General features: G+C 52.3%; 1 protein-coding gene across 2 annotated transcripts in view; it reads right to left on the reverse strand.

The window, feature by feature from the left end:
• The window catches only part of PDIA5 (protein disulfide isomerase family A member 5), a 92,447-nt gene that overhangs the window by 60,673 nt on the left and 11,929 nt on the right, over positions 1 to 19,845 (reverse strand). Inside the window, exons 2-3 of one of the 2 annotated variants that reach the window (XM_033855759.2) lie at positions 9,922 to 10,048; positions 6,977 to 7,064 (exon numbers count right to left, since the gene is read on the reverse strand). In XM_033855759.2, coding sequence (XP_033711650.1) covers positions 6,977 to 7,064; positions 9,922 to 10,048 — 215 coding nt within the window. Of the gene's footprint in view, positions 1 to 6,976; positions 7,065 to 9,921; positions 10,049 to 19,845 lie in introns of those variants that run through there. The other variant, XM_073804167.1, reaches the window with a different exon arrangement.

Below are 19,845 nucleotides of genomic sequence, written 5' to 3' on the forward strand. Positions count from 1 at the left end.
GGGCACGGAGGTTCCCCGAGAGCACATCCAGCCCAGCCCGCAGCCTATGGCCCCCACAGCTGTCCAGTGACCACAGCTCTGTCACTGCCACACGATTCCTTGTGGCAGACTCTGTGCAACCCTCTCCCCTCCTTAAGTTATAGGACACTCCCCGATGATTCTCTCCTCTTCCCTGCCCCCTACACACGCACACGCACACGCACACGCACACATTCTCAGACGGGTAGGTGGGGAGCCAGCCTCCCGTCCTCTCCGAGAATCTCTGGCACAGACCCCAGAGCCTCAGCCCCCCTCATCCAGCACTGTCACATGCCCTTCCCCGCTGTCTCCACACCTGACCAGCATGTCCACTGTCAGCCCCCATCAGAAAGGTTTGCGCCACCAAGCTGAGGGCTTTATTTTGTTCATAGCTGGTTCCCCAGGGTTCCAACAGCTGCTGGCACATAGCAGGCGCTCTATAAATAGCCTGAGTGAGCGAGTGAATGATGCCGGCTGTTGCGCTGGGATGAGGCACTCACTGCTGGCTCTCTGGGCTCTGCCTACTGAGCTCCAGGAATCCTGCCAGGTGAAAATTCCTGACAGTGCGCTCTCAGATTGGCTCCCCTCCCTCCTACGATTCTGTCTCTCAGAGTGTGTGTGTGTGTGTGCGCACGCGTGTGTGTGCGCACTAATTGCACAGGACAATAAAAGTCATAAGAGTTCAGGAAGGGGAGAAATTACCCAAGTTCAGGGACTTAAAAGGATCTGGGTTGATAGATTATGCACAATTAATTGTGCTGCCGCCCTTCTCTAGCCAGTGACTGAGGCTCTGGGGGGAAAAGACAAAGGCAGTGAGCAGGAAAATGAGCTGTTCTGCCGGGGATGGAGAGGGAGGGGACAACCACAGAGAGTGGACTGGCCATGCAGAGGTCCTCATCTGCCACCCCCAACTGTCCTGCAGGAACCAGCCTTTTCTGCTGGGGAGGCTGGAGCCTCAACACCCTCTGCCCATTTACTCACCCATGACCTGCTACATCCCCTCCTCCCCCACCTCCCTGGGCTCTCCTCTACAGAGAATGTGAAAGGTCACCGAGGCCTTTTCACACTTCCCTCCCCACCCCTGACCCAGATAGACACATACACATGGGCGTTTTCGTCTGACTTTGATGTGGGTTGCTGGCCAGCAGGGCAGAGTGGCTGCAGGTACGTGGTGCTGTGTTTACTAGATGGACACGTGCAGTGGCGATCATTCAAGAGACTGGCAACTCACACTCCTGGGAGTCAGACCCAGGGATGAAAGGTGGGGGGTAAGAGTAGGAAGAAAGAGAAGAAATAAGGTGCTGGAGGCTCGGGAAGGGGAGGTACTCGACTTTGAGAAGTCGCAGCCTAAGTATCAAACCCTCCCCGGAGTCACTGTCAGTTGGAGTGACTGATGGCTTCTAGATCTGGCTCTGCCGCTAGCCAGCCTGTGGCCTCTGGCAGGGCCCTTGGCTTCCCGAGCTGCAGAATGCGGGAGTTGTCCATGAGCTGGATGGAGCTCTCTATTCCCCTACAGGGTCAAGTATTACTGAAGCATCAAGGCAGGCTGCCTGTATCCTGACGGATGGACCGGGAGCCAGAAGCCAGGACAGAGGGTGGAGACTGGGTCGCCTCCGGCAGCGGGTAGAAAGCGGACTACACTGAGGACCAGAGGCAAGGCCCCCAGCCTGTCTTGGACACTGTGTGCCTTGGCCAACTCAGCCTTCCTTTCCCCAGCAAAGAAGGGGTAAATCCCTTTCTTCCATCTGCTCGGGTCTAACACGGGATTCTGAGTGGATGGACCTGTGACCCCAGAGGGTGGGTAGCAGAGGAGAGGTGGGACGTGCCCCCACTTCAGAGACGTGAAAAAAATGCAAGATAAGGAGCGAGTGAGCAAAACAACACCGTCAGCATGCCTGCAAGGTGCCCCATGCAGAGGACAATGTGGAAGGAGGTAGCCGGAGGGCAAAGGCAGGAGACAGAACAGCCTAGAACAGCTGGGCCTTCAACTTGCCCAGACCTGGGTGGCTGGTCGCTAGCCCTGATGACGAAGGGACTCCCACAACAGGAGTCTGGCTGTCCTCCTTGGTGCCAACCTCACGAAGGCACACGAATCATGTAGCAGAGTTCATGAGAGTGATGGGAATACGAGAAAGAGCGTGCCTTCTCATCCTCCACCTGCCTCCGCGGCCCAGCAGTCCTAGGGGGGACACGTCACCCCCACGAGGGCACAGCAGTGTGCCACAAGGTGTCTGAAGCCACGACACAAAACACGGCATCTCTTCTGGAAGCCTGCTTTATCCCATGGTAATTTCAACACGCTCACATGTAAAGGAGCAAATGCTAAGTTCAAATCATTTTTGGAAGAAAACATGGGCTTCAAAATATGTTATGCCTGCCCTGGCAGGCCCCACGTCTTGGATCTGGGAAGCCAGCACTGCTCCAGGGGAAAGAAAGCAGATGGGAGAATGAGAGCAGGTGGTAAGGTAATGACCTTAAACCCTCAGGAAAAGAAGGCAGCAGGCGCCCCATCGGGCAGCCTCAGCCCCGTGAGAACCAGCCCCAGGAATTAGCACCCCGGGCATGGCTCCCGCCTGCTGGCTCCGGCTCCGCCGTCCAGAAAGCAGCCCTCCGTGCCAAGGCTGAGCCCCAATGCCAGGCTGCAGGGCACGTGGGGAATACCAACTCCCTCATACTCAACCCACTTAAGAGCTGGACAACTACCACCAGCCAAGCCGAGCGTGGCTGCTGAGATGTGAGCCAGGAGGTGGAGTGAGGGGAAGGGAGAGCTGACAAATCCCTGGACAGAAGCCAGAAACCCTACGGACACTTCAGAGCCACAGGTTACGGGGGCCCGGGGCCCAGCGGAGAGGGGTACGTGTACCAGCCGGCACGCAGGCAGGAGCAGGGAGGAAAGCACCAGAAAAGCAAGAAAAAGAGAAGAAATATCCACACACAGAAGAGAGGAGGAAAAAGACCAAAAGAATGGGGGAGGCAGGGACCCGAGCAGGGAAGGAGCAACAGAAACTATCAGGGGAGAGGGAACAAAGCGGGAGAGAGGAGAGATGCTGGGAGGGAGGGACCGGAGAGACGTACGAGGCAGACACCCAGGGCGGGGAGAGACACGAAGACTGGAAGACACAGCCTCCCACACATTTCCATGAATACATGGGTCTGTATACACATGCATACACACGAGCACATATGTGTACACACGTATGAGCCTGGCAGCTTCTGGAATGCTCTGAACCAGGCTATGCAGGGATGGGAGCAACTTGGAAGATTCAACTCCATATTTCACACAAGAGCAAACTGAAGCCCAGAGAGGGGCAGTGACTTGCCAAAGGTCCCACATCTATTTGCTGTCAGAGCCTGGACTCAGAGCCAGGCCTCCTGACCTGCAGTCCTGCAAGTTCCACAGCACTGCATAGCTCTTAAGGGCCAAAGCAAAACACCCTGTCCACTGGGCTGACTCTCACACCCAAAAGCTTCTTCAGGACCATCCTCACAATGACCAAGGGGTCCTCACCCAAGGAAAAGCTCCTGAAGACAAACACAGCATTTCCCTCCCTCCAGCTTCTTGGAATGTCCTGACAGTCTGGCCCAGATGAAAGACAACAAGAGTAGAATGGGATCTCACATTAAATTCTATTCTACAAAGATCTTCAACACAGACCCGGTAAGAAGGCACAATATGTATTATTGTTCCATTTCACAGATGAGGAAACAGACTCAGGGTAACCGACCTGTCCAGGGTCATGGGGCTAGTAAGTAGTGGAGCTGACCCCTCAACCGGGGCCTGTGTTTACTGCACACACCTCTACAGCCTCACCCCGGAGCACTGTCTTCTCTCCCCCTAGGATGCCCTCTGTCCCCCTCACCTGCCTTTTAAGGGGGGAAAGCAGAGGGGCCATCACCCACCCCAAGCCCTGGCATCCCCATTCCCACCTCCGACCCTTCACTGGCAGGGCAGGAAGCAGAGGTGGGGAACCACACACAGCAGGGCCTACTCGAGGGCAGCTGTGCTCTGGCTGCCCACCTGCTGTTCCCCTGCTCACTCTCCCGCAGAGAGCACCCACCGGAGCGCTTCTGCCCATCCCAGGGCGTCTCATTCAGACTCATAAACACAGACTGAGTGCGTTTAGGACAACAGCTGAGGGCTGTCATCACAGGGTCCGGAGTGCACACGGTGGGTTCCCTTAATTAACGGGGCACATTCAGAAGTCTCAGAGCAGGAGTGGCTGAGCAGACGGGCAGAACCAGCTCGTGTCCTTGGGGATCTCTTTGTGTAACGGTGATCCGTGAACTGCCACCCAGGGTGGCCTGCACGGACCAGAGCTCCGAGTTCTATCCCTTTGGCCGTTCTGGGAAGATTTAGCTGTATCCTGCCTCTGACTTCAAACTCGAACCCAGGTATTCCTGCTGCCAACATCATCCATTATAGCCCCATATTCCACCTACCCATCTAAACTTTTAAAAGCTATTTAATATCGCAGTTTATACTTCCTCTTAGAGGCATAACTTGAGTAGCAATTATGCGAACAGTCAATCCTTTTGTCTTAAGGTTACCTCTTTTAAGCTCTAAGGGGCCCCCCCAGATTTTCATTTTAGAACATCAAAAGTCACAGGATTATTTCTCCCATTTGCACTTTCATTGATTCCAGACAGCATGTCTCCAAATGAGTCCTGAATTCTATTCTTGGTCTGTGTTCACACACTAACCCTGGCCCCGTAAAGTCCTGCCTGTCCAGGGCCAGATGACCCGAGGGGCCCACACCACAGGGAGCTGCCTGCAGGGAAAGCCAGGGCACTTTAAAGACCTGCTATTCTGAGGTCTTTGCCCCAAATTTGAATTCGACCTCCTCTGTGAAGTCTTCCTCAGCCTTTCCAGGCAGAACGAAGTGACTAATCACCTGGCTAGGTGTCTGCTTCCTCTCCTCCTTGTACACTGCGCTCCTCGAGGACACTGTTAGCCATGTGTGTCCCTCAAAGCAGAGAGTAAGTGCTCGGGAATGTCTGCTGAATGGACCCAGATGGATGGCGCAGCTAAACGAAGCTCTTCTGCCCACTTCTGCCACCTACAAGCCTGATGAGAACTCCCTGTGATGAGGCTCTGTCAGCTTGGCAGGACTGATGTCATCTTTGGGCATGGAGATTCCAAAGCACCCTGTCTCCTCTAATAGGCTTTAGTACTTTGCCAGTCACACAGATCACGCCTGGTAAAATATGGGAGACAGAGACACACCTGGAAGATAAGAACACTTCCAGCCCAACTATGAACTAGAAGTAACCAACAGCTACAATCTTGCCAACTGTCTAGTGAGCCGTCTGTTCCATTTCGCTGGTGTTTGAATCAACTGGGAGGCGTGAGGCCAGACAGGCACGTGTGTGTGTACATGCGCGCGCACACACACACACACACACACACACACACACACTCTCACACACCCTACAGCAAACACCGACTGGCTAAGACTTCTCCCGGTCTCATTCAGTGCTTTGTCAAAATATGAATCTCCTTCAATTCTCTCCAACGATGGGCAGGACCAGCTTGAGGCTATCAGCTTATAAAACTGTTGTGTCCCAGAAGTTCGTTTGCAAAATAGCCACTTAGAACTCAGAATAAAGCGGAAGAAGGTTGCACTGGAGTGCAGCCCATAAAAGCTCACTGAACCCCACAGGGTAGCGGCAGGGCTTGTGACTTGGGCAAAGACAGAGACAGTAAAGGTTACAGAGATCTTTATGGGCCATGCAGGAAAAGAACTGCCTCTCTTCCCAGAAGAGCCCACCTCGTCCCCGTACTAACAAGACTGAAATACCGCCTATGCTCCTCTCCTCTCCTCTTCCCAAGCCCACACTCCCGATAAACTCCAAGTCCAGGTGAGGAGTGGCTGCACTCAGCGGCTCTGGAAACACCTCCTGTCCTTGTCAAAAGGACATGTAAATGCTGGCATCCACCAAGTGCAGCGCAGTGCCTTGCGTGCAGCCAGTGCTCAACAAACGTGCAAAGAATAAACCTATTCTTCCCGACCTTTTCCGTATGTTTCACTGTCTATGTGTCTTTGCTCTGTTTTTGCCAATCTACGCCCAACTGGGAGCTAATTATGTGACAAAAGGTGTGTGTATAGAAATCCCAGCAGCAAAAGCACTGAACACAGGGAGATGTGGCAATTACTCCTAATGACTGAAAGGAAAGGGAAGCTGAGCACACCGTGGACTCAAAACTCCCAAACTCAAAAGCATCAGAGGAATTCGAGCAAGAGCCCCCTTCGCCACACTCAGAAGCAGCTCTCCCTCCCACGGGCCGGCGCTTGCTTCTGCCACCGCAACACCGACAAGGAAGTCTCCGGGAGGGGCAGGCGAGGCAGGAGGAGAAGTAGCTCACAGCATCATCATCAGGACGCGTGGGGGCAGGGACGCAGGCCAGAGGAGAGAGCCGGAAGGACTGAGCCACCTGTCCAGGACTGACACATCTAATGGAGCCACCTTGGAGCCAAGGCAACAGACAGGTCGTCAGCTGGCTCCACCGCTTTTGTACCGTGGGCACTGGAGTCCTCTATTAAGGGCCCGGGCTACAGACCCCCCCCACCCAATAAGCAAGCCCCCCGAGTGGCCCTGGAAATCATCTTGCCTCTTTGGGCACCAAGGCCCCCTCTGCCACCCACTGAGGAGGCAAAATCAAGTGACACAGGACAACAGAGTAAAAAGTAAAAGCACTACGGAGGAGGGAAGAAGAGGGGCGGGGCCGGAAAGACAGGAGCGGGAGCCACACCTGCCCCTCCTCCAGCCCACAGCGTCCTGCAGCATTGCTGGGCCGGGGCAGGGGGGGGTGGGGGTGGGGGGGGGTGGTGGTCCTTCTGCAGCCATCGCTCCATCACATCCCCTCTCCCAGAGTATCAGTCAGGAACAATTCCCACCCCACCCACCAGAGCCCACGCCCGGCCCTCCAGCTACCATACCCCACATCCCCAGGACATACCCACAGTCCACCCAGCAGATGGTGCCTTGTCCTTTCACTGCCTGGGCCACAGTAGACAATAACCTGAGATGACTTTCAGCTGCAGCCTCTGTGAAAAAACAAAAAAGTAAACATCTGTACCCAAGTGCACCATGGCCTCCCCTGCCATCTTCCCTCAGGGGCAGGGAAGGACGGAGACCAGTCCTAGAGGTGAGGTCCTGAGCACCAGTTAGAACGTTGTCCCTGCGGCAACGGTTCTCTAAGAACAGCCCAGCTCCCGCCATCCTCACAGACGCAGAACCCTAACCCTAACCCGCCTTCAAGCCACACCTCACGCCTCACTCTTCCCAGAATCTCTCGGCCGGATCCTCAACTTCCAGTAGACTCTCTGACTCATTACTATTCTGGGACACATTTTGAAAATTCTATAACCGAACAATTACAATTCTATGACTAAGCGGGGACCGAGTCTGCTGATTCCACACTGGTCTGCCCTGGTGCCCAACCTGGGAGCTGACAAGGGAGGGACCAGACCCTTCCTTCACTTGTGCGTCACACACTCACCTAGGGACTCGGTACAACGTGGTGATTTAATGAGGTTTACGTGTGACACTAGTCTCTGATGGACTGATACTAAATGTACACAAGTCACTTTCACGGCCCTCTTTCCCAGCACTGGCAGTACCTTGGGGGACAACCGCAGGACCGTGGACTACGCCCCGGGGCCGGGCGGATGAACATGAGAAAGGAAGAGGCTTTGGGCAAAGCCCCTGGAAACTAGGAGGGCGGGTGCTTAGAAACGGAGCCTCTGTGGCCGGGATTTCCACGCTGCCAGCCTGCAGCGGTCCACTGCTGGGTGGCTGCGGCCAGGCTGTCACCTTGCCCCGTCACCCCTGTGAGCTCCCTGGCAAGGGCCTCCACGCAGACACTAAGGAGAGCGCAGGCTGCCTGCCGCCTTCCCCCAGCAGAAACCACAGGACACACTCCACAGCCAAGCAGAAATGATATGCGAACTAGCTACCTCCTCAGATCTCCTCTTCTAGTGTGGCTAACGGAAGCTGTTTGTGAACACAAAGCACGCTGAGCCTTTCACGCAGCGAACGGAAAGCATCCCGCAAGAGCTGTGCACGGAGCCACCTGCAGGAGGTCCTCCCAGGAACCCCCCAGGCCCACAGGAGGAGGGGACGCGGCCCAGGTGGGAAAGGCCACCCCCCACCCTTCCAGCTGGGCTCTGGGAGGCAGGGGAGGGAATGTAGAGCCATGTGAAGGCCCTCCCAACCCTGCCTTTCAGCCGTGGAAGGGGAGGCACTGGCTGGAAGGGGTGGCGGGGGGAGAGAAGCCAGTTCCCGGCGCTGCTCCCAAAGCCCCGGGAGGTCCCCAAGTCTCAGGAGCAGGGCTGGGCAAGAGGCAAGGAGGCAAAAATCACCCGGCCCGCGACCAGCGGTCCAAAGCAGGGAGGAGCCAGGCACACGGGCAGCACTGAGAGTTCCACTACCAAGAGGCAGAGACAGAGGCTGGGCGACGGACCGAGAGAAAACAAGAGTGCTCCCAGCCCTGCCTCCGGCCCCTGCAAGCCCTGGTCTGGACATCTCGACTTCCCACTCTCTCCTTTCCGAATCCTTTCCTGGTGGCGAGCCTCCTGTCGCTGCAGACTCAGAACATCTCTCCGCGCCCTCCAGCAGAGGAAGCGAGGCGGAGGCAGCAGCGGGACCAGCTCTACCGCCCACTGGCTGGTAGACCTCAGACCAGGCAGCTGTTCTCCCTGAACTCTAATTCCTCCCTCAACTGGACATTACCCGCAACCTCACAGCAAAGCAGCAAATGAGAGTGTGTCACACAAGTTCCTGTCAGAGTCCTTCTAAGAAGATGAGCTTATGTGAGAGGACCCACCCAGGGAAGGACCTGAGCGAGTCCCTGGAGGGCACTGACGACCCCCCAGCTCTGGAAGCAGCCAAGGGGGCTGAGCCACGCTGGTCCAGGGCCCTAGACCCCAGGCCTCAGGAGCAACTCTGCTTTCCCCCTGCCTCAGTTTCCCCCTATTCTCGACAGGAAAGGAATGCTAGTCCCACGCTGGGCTCCCAACAACAACCCCAGGGAGTGTGTGCCAGGCCCTGGGAAGGGCAAGCACGTGCCCGGGTGCTTGGAGGATGCAGGCTTCAGGAGGGACACACATCCAAAACATCCATCAGTCCCCCACGCCAATGGGAGTCGAGGATGAGCTGCCAGGGAGAGCTGCGCCCGGAACCAGCCCTGCCACTGGCTGCTGCTCCTTCGGGGCACAGAACACTTGGCATCCTTGGGAGCAGCGAAAACACTTAACTCTGCTGGAACAGCATCAGCAGTCAGACATTCAAAGTCGCGGCCAAGAGCTGAGCAAACCTCTCTCCATCCGTGATGCCCTCGCCAGCTTCAAGGTCAGAAGAGGCAAACCACTAGTCCTACCCCCGCTGAAGCCACCCTGTCCTGAGCGTGGAGCCCACTCCAAACTCAGTCTCTTGTTCTGACCCCTGAGCGGGACAGACTGGGGCCAGGCAGGGCCAGGGCTGCCAGCCTGGGTGCGTTCCCCCAAGCCTGGGACCAATTCAGCTGGCGACAGGTTGGCCCAGTCGATTAATCAACAGCTCTGGCGAAGCACGCCCTGGCAGGCCTGGCTGTGCTGTCCAGAGAGCCAGAGCGTCCATGCCGGGTGGTCACTGTCCTCTGTCCTCCTTCACACACACGTCCTCTCCCTCCTGAGGTACTAAGGGACTCCAGAAGGCTTTTCCTAAGAAACACTGGTAAAAGGGAACTGAAACGCCCTCTTAGGGATCCAAAAGCAGCAGAACTGACACCCCTGCATCTTCTGACGGACCTTCCCTGAGAGGTTTTTAGTCCCAGGGTCTCTGCCTCCCACTTCTGTCCCCGTTCCTTCCTTTCCATCCCGCCGCATCCCTGACGATGGCCCCAAGGCCAGGAGGGGCACTCACCAGATTTGGAGTAAAGCACCAGCACGTTATTCCGGGTCCTGAGAAGTTTTTTCAAGTCCTTGGGGTCAGAGATTCTCTCGACGAGTGAGGAGAACTTTGTAGAGGACAGCCACGTCGGCAGGACCACCTGGGGATCAAGGAGCCAAGGACCATGAGTCTCAGGTCCCGGCTGGGGCTGAGCAAGAAGGGGTGCCCCAGAGGTGCTGCCTCTAGGCACAGTTGCCTTGGGAGGGATAAGGCTCACCCCTCGTTCTCTCAACTCTACACTTGCCTTTCGCCTCATCCCCTCTCCAAATCGCCCCCCCTCCCACAGGGACTCTTCCAGACCACTTCCAGTCACCAGCTCACCCTTCATCTTTTTTATGAAGCCGTATGGACTGCACAGGTACATAAGCACGCTGCATGGACATTCTTGCCATCCTTTCAATCACGACCTCCCTGGGAGGTCAATGTCTGTACCCTACACTGCACCCAAACACCACACACTGGAGCAATGTGAAAACTCCATCCCACCTAGCAGCACCAAAGCCCCAAGTCCACAGGGAAGTATGATCACCTCTTAATGTGATCCCGTTTAGGGTGGGAATGGATGCGTGAGGGGTTTTCCACTCTCCCCACTTAGCCAATGATCTCAGGAGATCAGCCAACAAGAAACAAGCCAATTCTCCCAGAGAGAACCCTGAAAAACCTTGGGCCCTAGAAGTACCAGGCACCTCCGCAGGCATGAAGAGAGGTGGGCTGAAAAGCAGGGGCAGGGAAGGGGAGGTTGTTAAATGTTTGAACAAAGAGCTGTCTCACAGCAGATCCCCTCACCCAACCCACACAGCCCCCTGCCTAGCCAGCAGAAAACACAGGGGTTACCATCTACAAAGACTGAATAAGAAAAGCTCTGCCAGGAGACACCAGGCAAAGGTGGGAGGAAGTATGGACAAATTGAACCTAGAGATCACCCATCTCCCCTAAGCCCCTACCCCCCAGCATCTCCCTTCCCTTCTCCAGAATGTTGCCAATCTGATCCCCCCAAGTAGGTTAGAGAATTTTTCTCTAGGTTACCCGAGGAGCATAAGAAAAACAACCAAAAGATAGTGATTTGGAGACTCTTCCAATGAAACAGCTGACTTCCCATTCAAATACCCACTGTGAGGCCCTCCCAGTAAACAAGTACCCTCCACCCCCTCCCCACACTCAAGAGTCTGCAACCCACAGCCTATGTCTTGATCTTCATTACACACAGATAACCAAGATTCACCAGACGTCTGAGGGAAGCCCTCAACACAAAGACAGAGATGAGAACAAAACAATGGAAAGATGAAACTTAAAAAGAACAGAAGAAAACAACTAAAATTATTATCCTCAGAGAAATAAAATGGTGCATCTATAAGACAAGAATAGAATGCTATGAAAAAGGAGTAGTCAAAGAGAATGATGAAAACCTCTCAGAAAGTAAAATCCTTGCAGAAACAAAAAATTTCCATAGGGCTGAAGATAGAACTGAAAAAACTCCTATGAAATAAAACAAAAAGATCAAGAAACAAAAAGCAGAAGAACAAGATAAGACAAATAATAGGTATTCACTAAGTGCGAGAGCCAAATTAAAGGAACTAAAGAAAAAGAAGAAAACAGAGGAAAAGAAATTATCCAGGAAATAATTCAAGAAAATATCCCAGAACTGAAGGATGTTGAGTTTCCAGGTGAGAGGGCCCAACATCACCAATAAAAAAAAAGACTCTCACCAAGTACATCATTGAAAAATTTCAGAACACTGCTGACAAAGAGGAGATGCTGAAAGTTCCAAAGGGAAACAAAACAAAACAAAACAAGAAAACCACCACACACAAAACATCAGGGGTCAGAACTGGCATAGGACATTTCATCAGCATGCCAAAAGACAATGAAGCATTGCCTCCACAATTCCCCAAGTAACATGATTTCCAACTGGAATTCTATAACCAGCCAAACTACCTGTCAATTGTGAGTAGAGATTGACTCAGACAGACTTAAGGTCTCAGATGTGAAAAATTTACCACCAAATTTCCCATTCTCAGGAAGCAACTGGAACTCATGCTCTACCAAAACAAGAAATAAATAAAAAATGAGAAAGACATGGAACCTAGGAAACAAGGGATCGAACAGAGGAGAGAGGCAAGAAGTACCATGTTGATGGTGAAGAGAAGTCCCAGAACAAATGTCCTGACCCCACAGAGCAACCAGCCCAGAATGGAACAAGGACAGAGGACAGAGGAACGTGGTCAATAAGAAGAGGCAACTACAGATTATCCTATATGCTTGATCTTATAGATCAGTTAAATAATCTGACGAAAGTCACACAGCTCATAAGAAGCAGGTCCAGCATCTGAACCCCAGTCTCTCTATTTGACCCCAGGCCCTCTCATGCCACTGCCTCTTTGTAGTCAGAAGTCTCACATTGAGTCTGAGCTCTACCACTCAATAGCTAAGATGCCCGGGCAACATCACTCAATCTTTTAGACGCTTAGTGCTTCGCATCTGATGTGGAGAAAATGATACCTCCCTTGTGGGACAGCTGTGAGGATGAAATGGGGTAACTTATCGAAAATGCTTTATAAATCGTAAAGCACTCTAATAGGATCAGTTACCGTAATATATAATACAAATTTCCACCTCAGCAGAGTAGGAGATGGAAATGTGGCCATATTTTAGTGTTTCTAAATATAATCTGCCATTGGATGCAACTTTACCCTTCTCCCCAGGGTAAAACCATCAGGAGGAGCTGTCCAAGAATGATTTCTCCCTTATTCTGCCTCAGCAGGGCAGTGCATGATGCCTGAGGACCCCCTGCCCTCATGCAGCGACCTTGAGAGCTCACCAAAAAGTTCATCCCACCTTATTATCACGTTATTCCATTGCTCCCAGGGAGCTAACGCACTTCAGACTAAAAGGTCCATAGCACAGTGCACATGGTTAAAGGAAAAAACTAAAAGAATCTGTTGGACACTGCTGTTTTAAATCCTCAAATAACCTGGCCAGTCAGAAAAACAATTACCCTTGCCCAGTGCCTCAGGACTCTGACCCGAAGACCAGCTCTCCTGAGGCTGGCCGGCACCTGCACTTCTGGACAGGGGAGCAGGAAAGGGGAAGGGAGGGCAGGCCCAGTGCCCACCTGCCTGGGTAGCACAGCAGGGTGCAGCTGGGCCAAGCGACAGCAAAGTGTCTACAGCAAAAACCACAAGAGCACCAAGTTTCAAGGCTTATCCACAGCTTCCTTCCTAGAAAGCCCGGCGAGTCCCTCAGGTCCTCTAACCAACAGCCGCTCTCAGAGTAAACAAACCACTTTTCAGCCAGCCACCAAAGCCTCTGAGCCAGTGCTCGCCCTCACACAGCAGAGAGCTTCAGCTCCGCCAGAAGTACAATGATGCTGGGGCTTAAACTCACGGTCTGCGGCCGGCCTGGTCAAGAACCCTTTGTGGAGGGTCCATCTCCTCTTCATCTCGTCCCATCCCTATTCCACCCCCTAGACTAGGAGCACCTGGCCCCTTGAAAGCCCTGTTTGTCCAGCATAATAAACATGACAGACACACTGGCTGCCACGCTCTTGAGCTTTGCAGAGGTACCCTGCTGGGAGCATGTTACAAGGTAAGTCCATGACAGCTCTCAGGAGACCCAGAGGGACCACGGAAACCAGACAGACCTAGGGCAGTCAGAGAGGGTCTGGGCTGGAGAGGGGTGGGAGAAGGCAGATGGGGCCAGGCTGGGGTGGAGGGTGGGGTCTTCAAAGCCTGGCTCAAGAGCCCCTTCTGGCCCCGTCTCAGACTGGACAGTCGTCAGAAGGCTGGAGTGAAGGGACCTGCTGGGTGGCTGCCCAAGTGGAGCGAAATGGGTCAATCCAAGAGCCTCAAGGGAAAAACAACAGAACTCAATGATTATTCATATGTAAGTGAGGAAGAGAGAGAGTAGAGGCTAAGATGACCCAAGGATTCTGTGCTCAGAAATGGAACAAGAACCAAAACTGGAAGAACTGGGAAGCAGCAGCAGCAGAAGAGGCTTCTGTCTTATGTTGAGGAAGGTGATAATAAGCTTGGGTGCAGACATGTGGACAAGACGCCCCAATGCAGGTGTCCTCCAGGCTGGAGAGTGAGGTCAGTGAAGTCTCAGGGGTCGGGGTCCAGGGGGAGAAGTCAGGAAAACCCTCAGCTGAGGAGGAGGAGGAAGGACCAGGAGAAAGGTGGGAAGAAGGTAGGAGGTACCACAGACCTGGTACCTGGTCAACACAGACCAGGGAGGAGACACACAGGAAATCAGGTGTGATGTGCAGGCGTAGGTCAGGGCCAAGTCCCCAGGGATGTTCCGAGAGCATTCTGGTGATGGGAGGGCGGCCGGAAGCCAGGCTGCAGAGAGAAGCACACCCCACGCAGTGGGAAGCACAGGCGGCCGCAGGGTCGGGAGAAGGATGGGCTGTCTCCACCTAAGACAGGGAGCTGCGTGGACGTTTGTGGGCACTGGAGAGGCAGGATTTGCAGGGAGAGGATTTTAAAATTTGGGAACAAGAGGAAAATAGGATAGGTAGATCCAGGGGGAACTAGGGGGAACCAGGGGACTTTGGTGTGCAAAGAGCTAAGATGCTCAGTGTAAGATCCCTGAGAGAGGAGGGGGAAAGGCCCTTGTGTCTGGCCTTAGACAGACCCTCACCTTAGCAAGCAACCACAGGGGCAAAGGGAGCGAGGCCCTTTCCTCCCTCCCCTAACCCCAAGGGGACTCTCTTCCGGCCACTTAACATTCTCCTTTCTCCTCCACTTCAGTCGATTTTAACCTTTCCAGTGTGCACGCTCCTTCCTTTCCTTAAGATACAGCTCCAGTAAGCCTTGGGTCTCCTTGCCAAGAGCCTTCCTGCAGACTTCATAAGGCACAAGCCACAAACCTTGCTAACAACAATAACTAAGGCAACTATAACAATGTTAATGATACACAAACTCTCTGCTTTGTCAAGCCCTCAGGGGGGATGGGGCAACGTTTGAGAAGGAAGCCAGCCACCTTCGGAGCCAGCCATGGAACTGTTCCTGGGTTCCGCAGGCTCTTTACATTCTAAGTCTTTCCCTTTGGAGGTAGAGGAGAGAAAAAATATCCCCTTTGTGCCCTCTGCAAACTCCTTCTTTCCCCCAATAATTGTTTTCTTTCTGCCCCAGCCTTAACAGTATTTACATCAGGGCTGAGCTACCCCATGGGCTGGGCTGAGATCCATAAAACCTTTGCCTGGGTGCAGGGAAGAACGGCTCCCTTCCGCTACTGCTAGGGAATACAGGCCCCCAAAGCCAGGTCCTGCTTGCATCAGAGTCAGTGCCCGCCCCCCCACCCCGCCATCAAAGTACCGGTCGCCCCAGCCTCCAACCCCTCACCCGCCTCAGAACACTGGGCCCCTCCATCAGAGAAGCAGCCCCCTCCACCCTGAGCCCCTTCCCCCATCAGAGTGCAAGGCGCTCTGCAGAGCCCGCTCAGGGTGCCCGGCACGAAGTCCTCACCTCCACCCTCCACCACGGCTGCAGGCAATGAGGTCGAGGACACTGACTTCTCCCCCTCACCTTCCAGACTCCCTGCAGTGCTCTCCTAACAGGTGTCTGCCCTGTTCAGGGCCCACCAGACAAATGGTCCTCCAGCCTGGAGGCTCACGCTTCTCTCCTCCCTTTGTGGTTTCCCCACACCCCTCAGACACCACAGAAAGAGCATTGCTTCTGGAGTCAGACAGACCTGGGGTCAAAGCCAGGCACTATCACTTATAGCTAAATGATCTCAGATGTTACGAGTGTCATTTCCCTGCCCATAAAGTGGAGAAGATAATACTGATATCTGCGGGGTTGCGGGGTTGGCTGAGGATTAAAGGAGGGGGAGAAAAGTACATAGAGAACCTAACATAATGCTTGGCACACAGTACACAATCATGGTAATTATCTGTATTAGTACCATTAGTGAGACAAATCACAGAGCAAGGGCAACAGAAGAAACGGCACCACCTTTTCCTCTCCAGGGCCCTGCCGGCAATCAGGCAAAACAGCACCTCCAGGCAGGAAGAAATGTGCACGTACACACATGCAGCGTCAAAACCTCGAGTGATCACCCGTCAGCACAGCAACCATCGGGGACACAGCACATGGAGGACGGTCCTTCCAGGTTTTGTGCCCATTTGCCCCTCACAATAACCTGATGAGTGGGCACTAGCCTCATCCTACAGATGAGGAAACTGAGGCTCAGGGAGGTTAGCTTACTTACCAAGGTCACACACAGTAGGTCAAGTTGCAGAGCTCGGACTAGAGCTCGGGCCTCTCGGGTCCTGGCCGGAGGTGTTTGCTTCCCTCCACCCCACAAGCTCCTTGGACTCGGGGCAACCCAAGTGGACCACCTTCCCTGAAGTACCTCCTTCCCCAGCCAGGCCCATCAAAGCAGCCAGGAAAAGCCCAAATCTTCCAGAATCCCCTGGCAAGGAGAGTCCCAGCAGGGATTTACACTAACCCTCTGCTTCCCGCAAGCCTAGAGCACCCTGTTGTCGACCACCCTTCTCGGGACCCTGGGGCAGTCAGCCCAGATCTGCCATTAATCAGAGGTGTGTACAGGGGTCCGGGCTCCCTTCTGCCTCGCTGTCCCTCTAACACACCACACTCACAAGCTCCTCTCTTCACTTAACCTCACCCACCATCACCACCAGCCTAGACATAAAGAGTCATACAATTCTGGAAAATAACAGGGAGAACAGTCCTTGCCACATTACACCCTCAGCTTTAAAAAGCTCCAGATCTCTGGGGCGCATGCCAGCACCCTCACATTCTCTATAGCCCGGGAGGCTGTCTGTCGTTATAGATTCACTATTCAACGCAGATCATGAAGCCAGAGGTATTCTATTATGTAAAAGCAACTTGCTAAAGGAAAAAGAGTTGAAGACAGAAGGTTAACATTACGGAAAAAGGGTGGAGGTGGGACTTGACCTTTTTTGCTCTGTCACCTGAAAAAAGATACCCTTCTTATGTTGGGAGCTGTGAAGAAACTGGTTTAATTTAGTGTAGCCCACATTTTGCTCAAAATAGTTTTGAAATGTCAGAATCTAAGTCTAGACTCTTAGGAAGCTAGTGGTAAAGGGATCCAGGAATAAGGTTAAAAACAGATGACTTGAACCCAAGGTCAGAGAACTCCAGCTGGCTGAGTATTTGAGAGCTAGAGGTTTGTTAGAAAGAGTCAGAGACCCAAGTTTTGTGCTGGCTTTGATACTTACTGACTATGTGACCTTGGACAAGCCATGTCTCCTCTCTCCTTTCTCTGTAAAATGAAGGGGTTGAAAGTGATTTCCAAAGTCCCTTCCAATTGTGATATTCTGCAAACCTAGCTTCATGACCACTACCAGAGAAGTACGGTGAGGTAATTACACCTCATGAAGGAACTGCTGAGTTGCCCTGGGCATGTGGCCACCCACATTAAAAGTCAAACCTCTCAGTCTTCCTTGCAGCAAGTGCCCCTGGCATGTAAACAGAAGTGTTATGTGGCAACTTTTAGGAACTGTCCCTCATAGACACCTAGTATGAGTCTTCTTAGCCTCTTCCTGCTTCCTGCTTGCTAGAATTTGGAAAGATGGCTGGAACTCAAGCAGCCACCTTGAGACAATGAGGTAGAAGGACTTGCTAAAAATGTGGAGTTATCAAGATAGAACGTACCTGGGACCCTGATACCACAGAGGGATATACTGGCCCTAGAACAACCCTTTCCAGCTTCTATGTGAGTGAAATAAACAGTCGCTTTAAGGCACTATCATTCTGGGTTTTCTGACACACATGCAAATAGATCTTGTATGCCTACTGAAACAAAAGCTTTAACTAGAAAGAAATACTAACATCTGCTCCAGTTGGGATATTTCAAATCATTGAATCATGCATTATACTTTAGATAAACTGTTACAAGGAAGGAGACAGCGAGACTATCAAGGATCTGATTTACTGTGTTCCTCCTAATTACCCGAGTTGCACTATGCCTGTTCCTAACAGTATCTTGGTCACCTGGTGACAGCTACCCACAAGTGAAAGGAAAATTAGCTAGTAACTCTCCAGTTTCCCCACAACCTCAGCCCTTTACTAGTAAGGGGACCACTGCAGGCGACCAGAAGGCCAGGACATTCCTTGTAGTTCACAGGCTTGAGCTGGGCTGGTTGGTTTCCCAGATACGAGACGCCTCTCAACGTTTCTCACATGCCATCTCCAGCCTCCAGGTAGCCCTCCAGAGCCAAGGCCTCAAAATCTCCTGAGGCTGCGCAGTACAGAGGAGCCCGGAAGGCTGTGGAAACTAAACATGTTAATACATAGAAATCCGTGTCCCACCATTTCATTTTGGATGGCTCCAGTCATTAGAAAGTCAAGTTCCTCCCCCTCCCAAGCCATTCTGCCAGCCTATCACACTCTGAAGACAGCAAACACATTCCCTCTTAGGATTCTGTAGGGGAAATTCCCCGACTCCTCATGTGCCCCCAAGCCCCTCACTGTCCTGAATGATCTGCCCTAGACACCGCCATGTTCCTGGTTCCCAATGTGACTGACCCCAAGGCTGGGGGCACGGTGGCAGAGCCTGAAGAGGGTAACGTGCCATATTACACTATAATTTACTTTTGGAAATAAATACCTATGCTTTCATAATTCACAATCTTGATTGCAAATCTTGATTTTTGGATCATGGTTTTCTTAAAAAAACTGAGAAACACCATTAGTGAATCTCTTAAAATATGGCAGCCAACTGCCACACAGTGCTGGCAAAAGCCTAAACCAGTACATTTCTTTTGGAAAGCTATTTGGCACAATTAATCAAGTATCTGAAAAGTATTTACGCTCCTCGACTCCGTAACTCCACTTTTGGGAATGTGTCCCGAGGAAATTAGCAGAGATTCTGACACATACATGACTTGCTCGGTCCTACTCATAAGAGTCAAAAATGGTAAACGACCTAAATATTCAACAGCGGGGGAGTGATTACTTAGAGTAAACCACTCAACAGAATAAAACGTGCATTCACACGATGTTTTCAAAGATTGTGCAATGAAAAGATATTTTTTTAATGTTAAGTTTTTAAAAATAGAATTCAAACTGTACATGGTATGATTACAACTATACACAAAATTATGCTCAGAAAATAACTGGAAGAAAAAATGCATCAAAGTAAGGCTTCGTCCTTGTGCGTATTTTTCTAACTTACCATAATAGGCATGTCCAATAGAAATACTTAAAGAAACAAAATTTACCATCATTTGATTACCGTCATGGAAATAATTAACAATCTCAAAGTATTTCCCCACCACAAGAAAATATAACTTTACAGTTGAGACACCTGACAGAAACCTCCTCAACTAAGGGACCAACAATAACACCACCAGTAATGGGTCAAATCAACTTATGTCTCCTGATACAATGCACTGAAGCGAAACATCCAAAACCAAATTGAGGGACATTCTTCAAAAATGTCAAGGTCCCGGGCTTCCCTGGTGGCGCAGTGGTTGAGAGTCCGCCTGCCGATGCAGGGGACACGGGTTCGTGCCCCGGTCCAGGAAGATCCCCCATGCCGTGGAGCGGTTGGGCCTGTGAGCCATGGCCGCTGAGCCAGCGCGTCCGGAGCCTGTGCTCCGCAACAGGAGAGGCCACAACAGTGAGAGGCCCGCATACTGCAAAAAACAAACAAACAAAAACAAACAAACAAAAATGTCAAGGTCCCAAAAGACAAAGACTGAGAAACTGGCCCAGATTAAAGGAGACTAAAGAGATATGACAATTAAATTCAACATGTGATTCTGGATTAAGTCCCGAGCCAGGTGCTACATTCCTGACTTTGATCATTGTACTCTGGTTATGTAAGAGAATGGAAACACTGAAGTGTTTATGGGGGCAAAGGAGAGTCATGTCTGTAAACTTTATATATGCAGAGGGAGAATATGAT

The sequence above is a fragment of the Tursiops truncatus genome, chromosome 4 (assembly GCF_011762595.2).
Source record: "Tursiops truncatus isolate mTurTru1 chromosome 4, mTurTru1.mat.Y, whole genome shotgun sequence".
NCBI classification, from domain to species: domain Eukaryota; kingdom Metazoa; phylum Chordata; class Mammalia; order Artiodactyla; family Delphinidae; genus Tursiops; species Tursiops truncatus.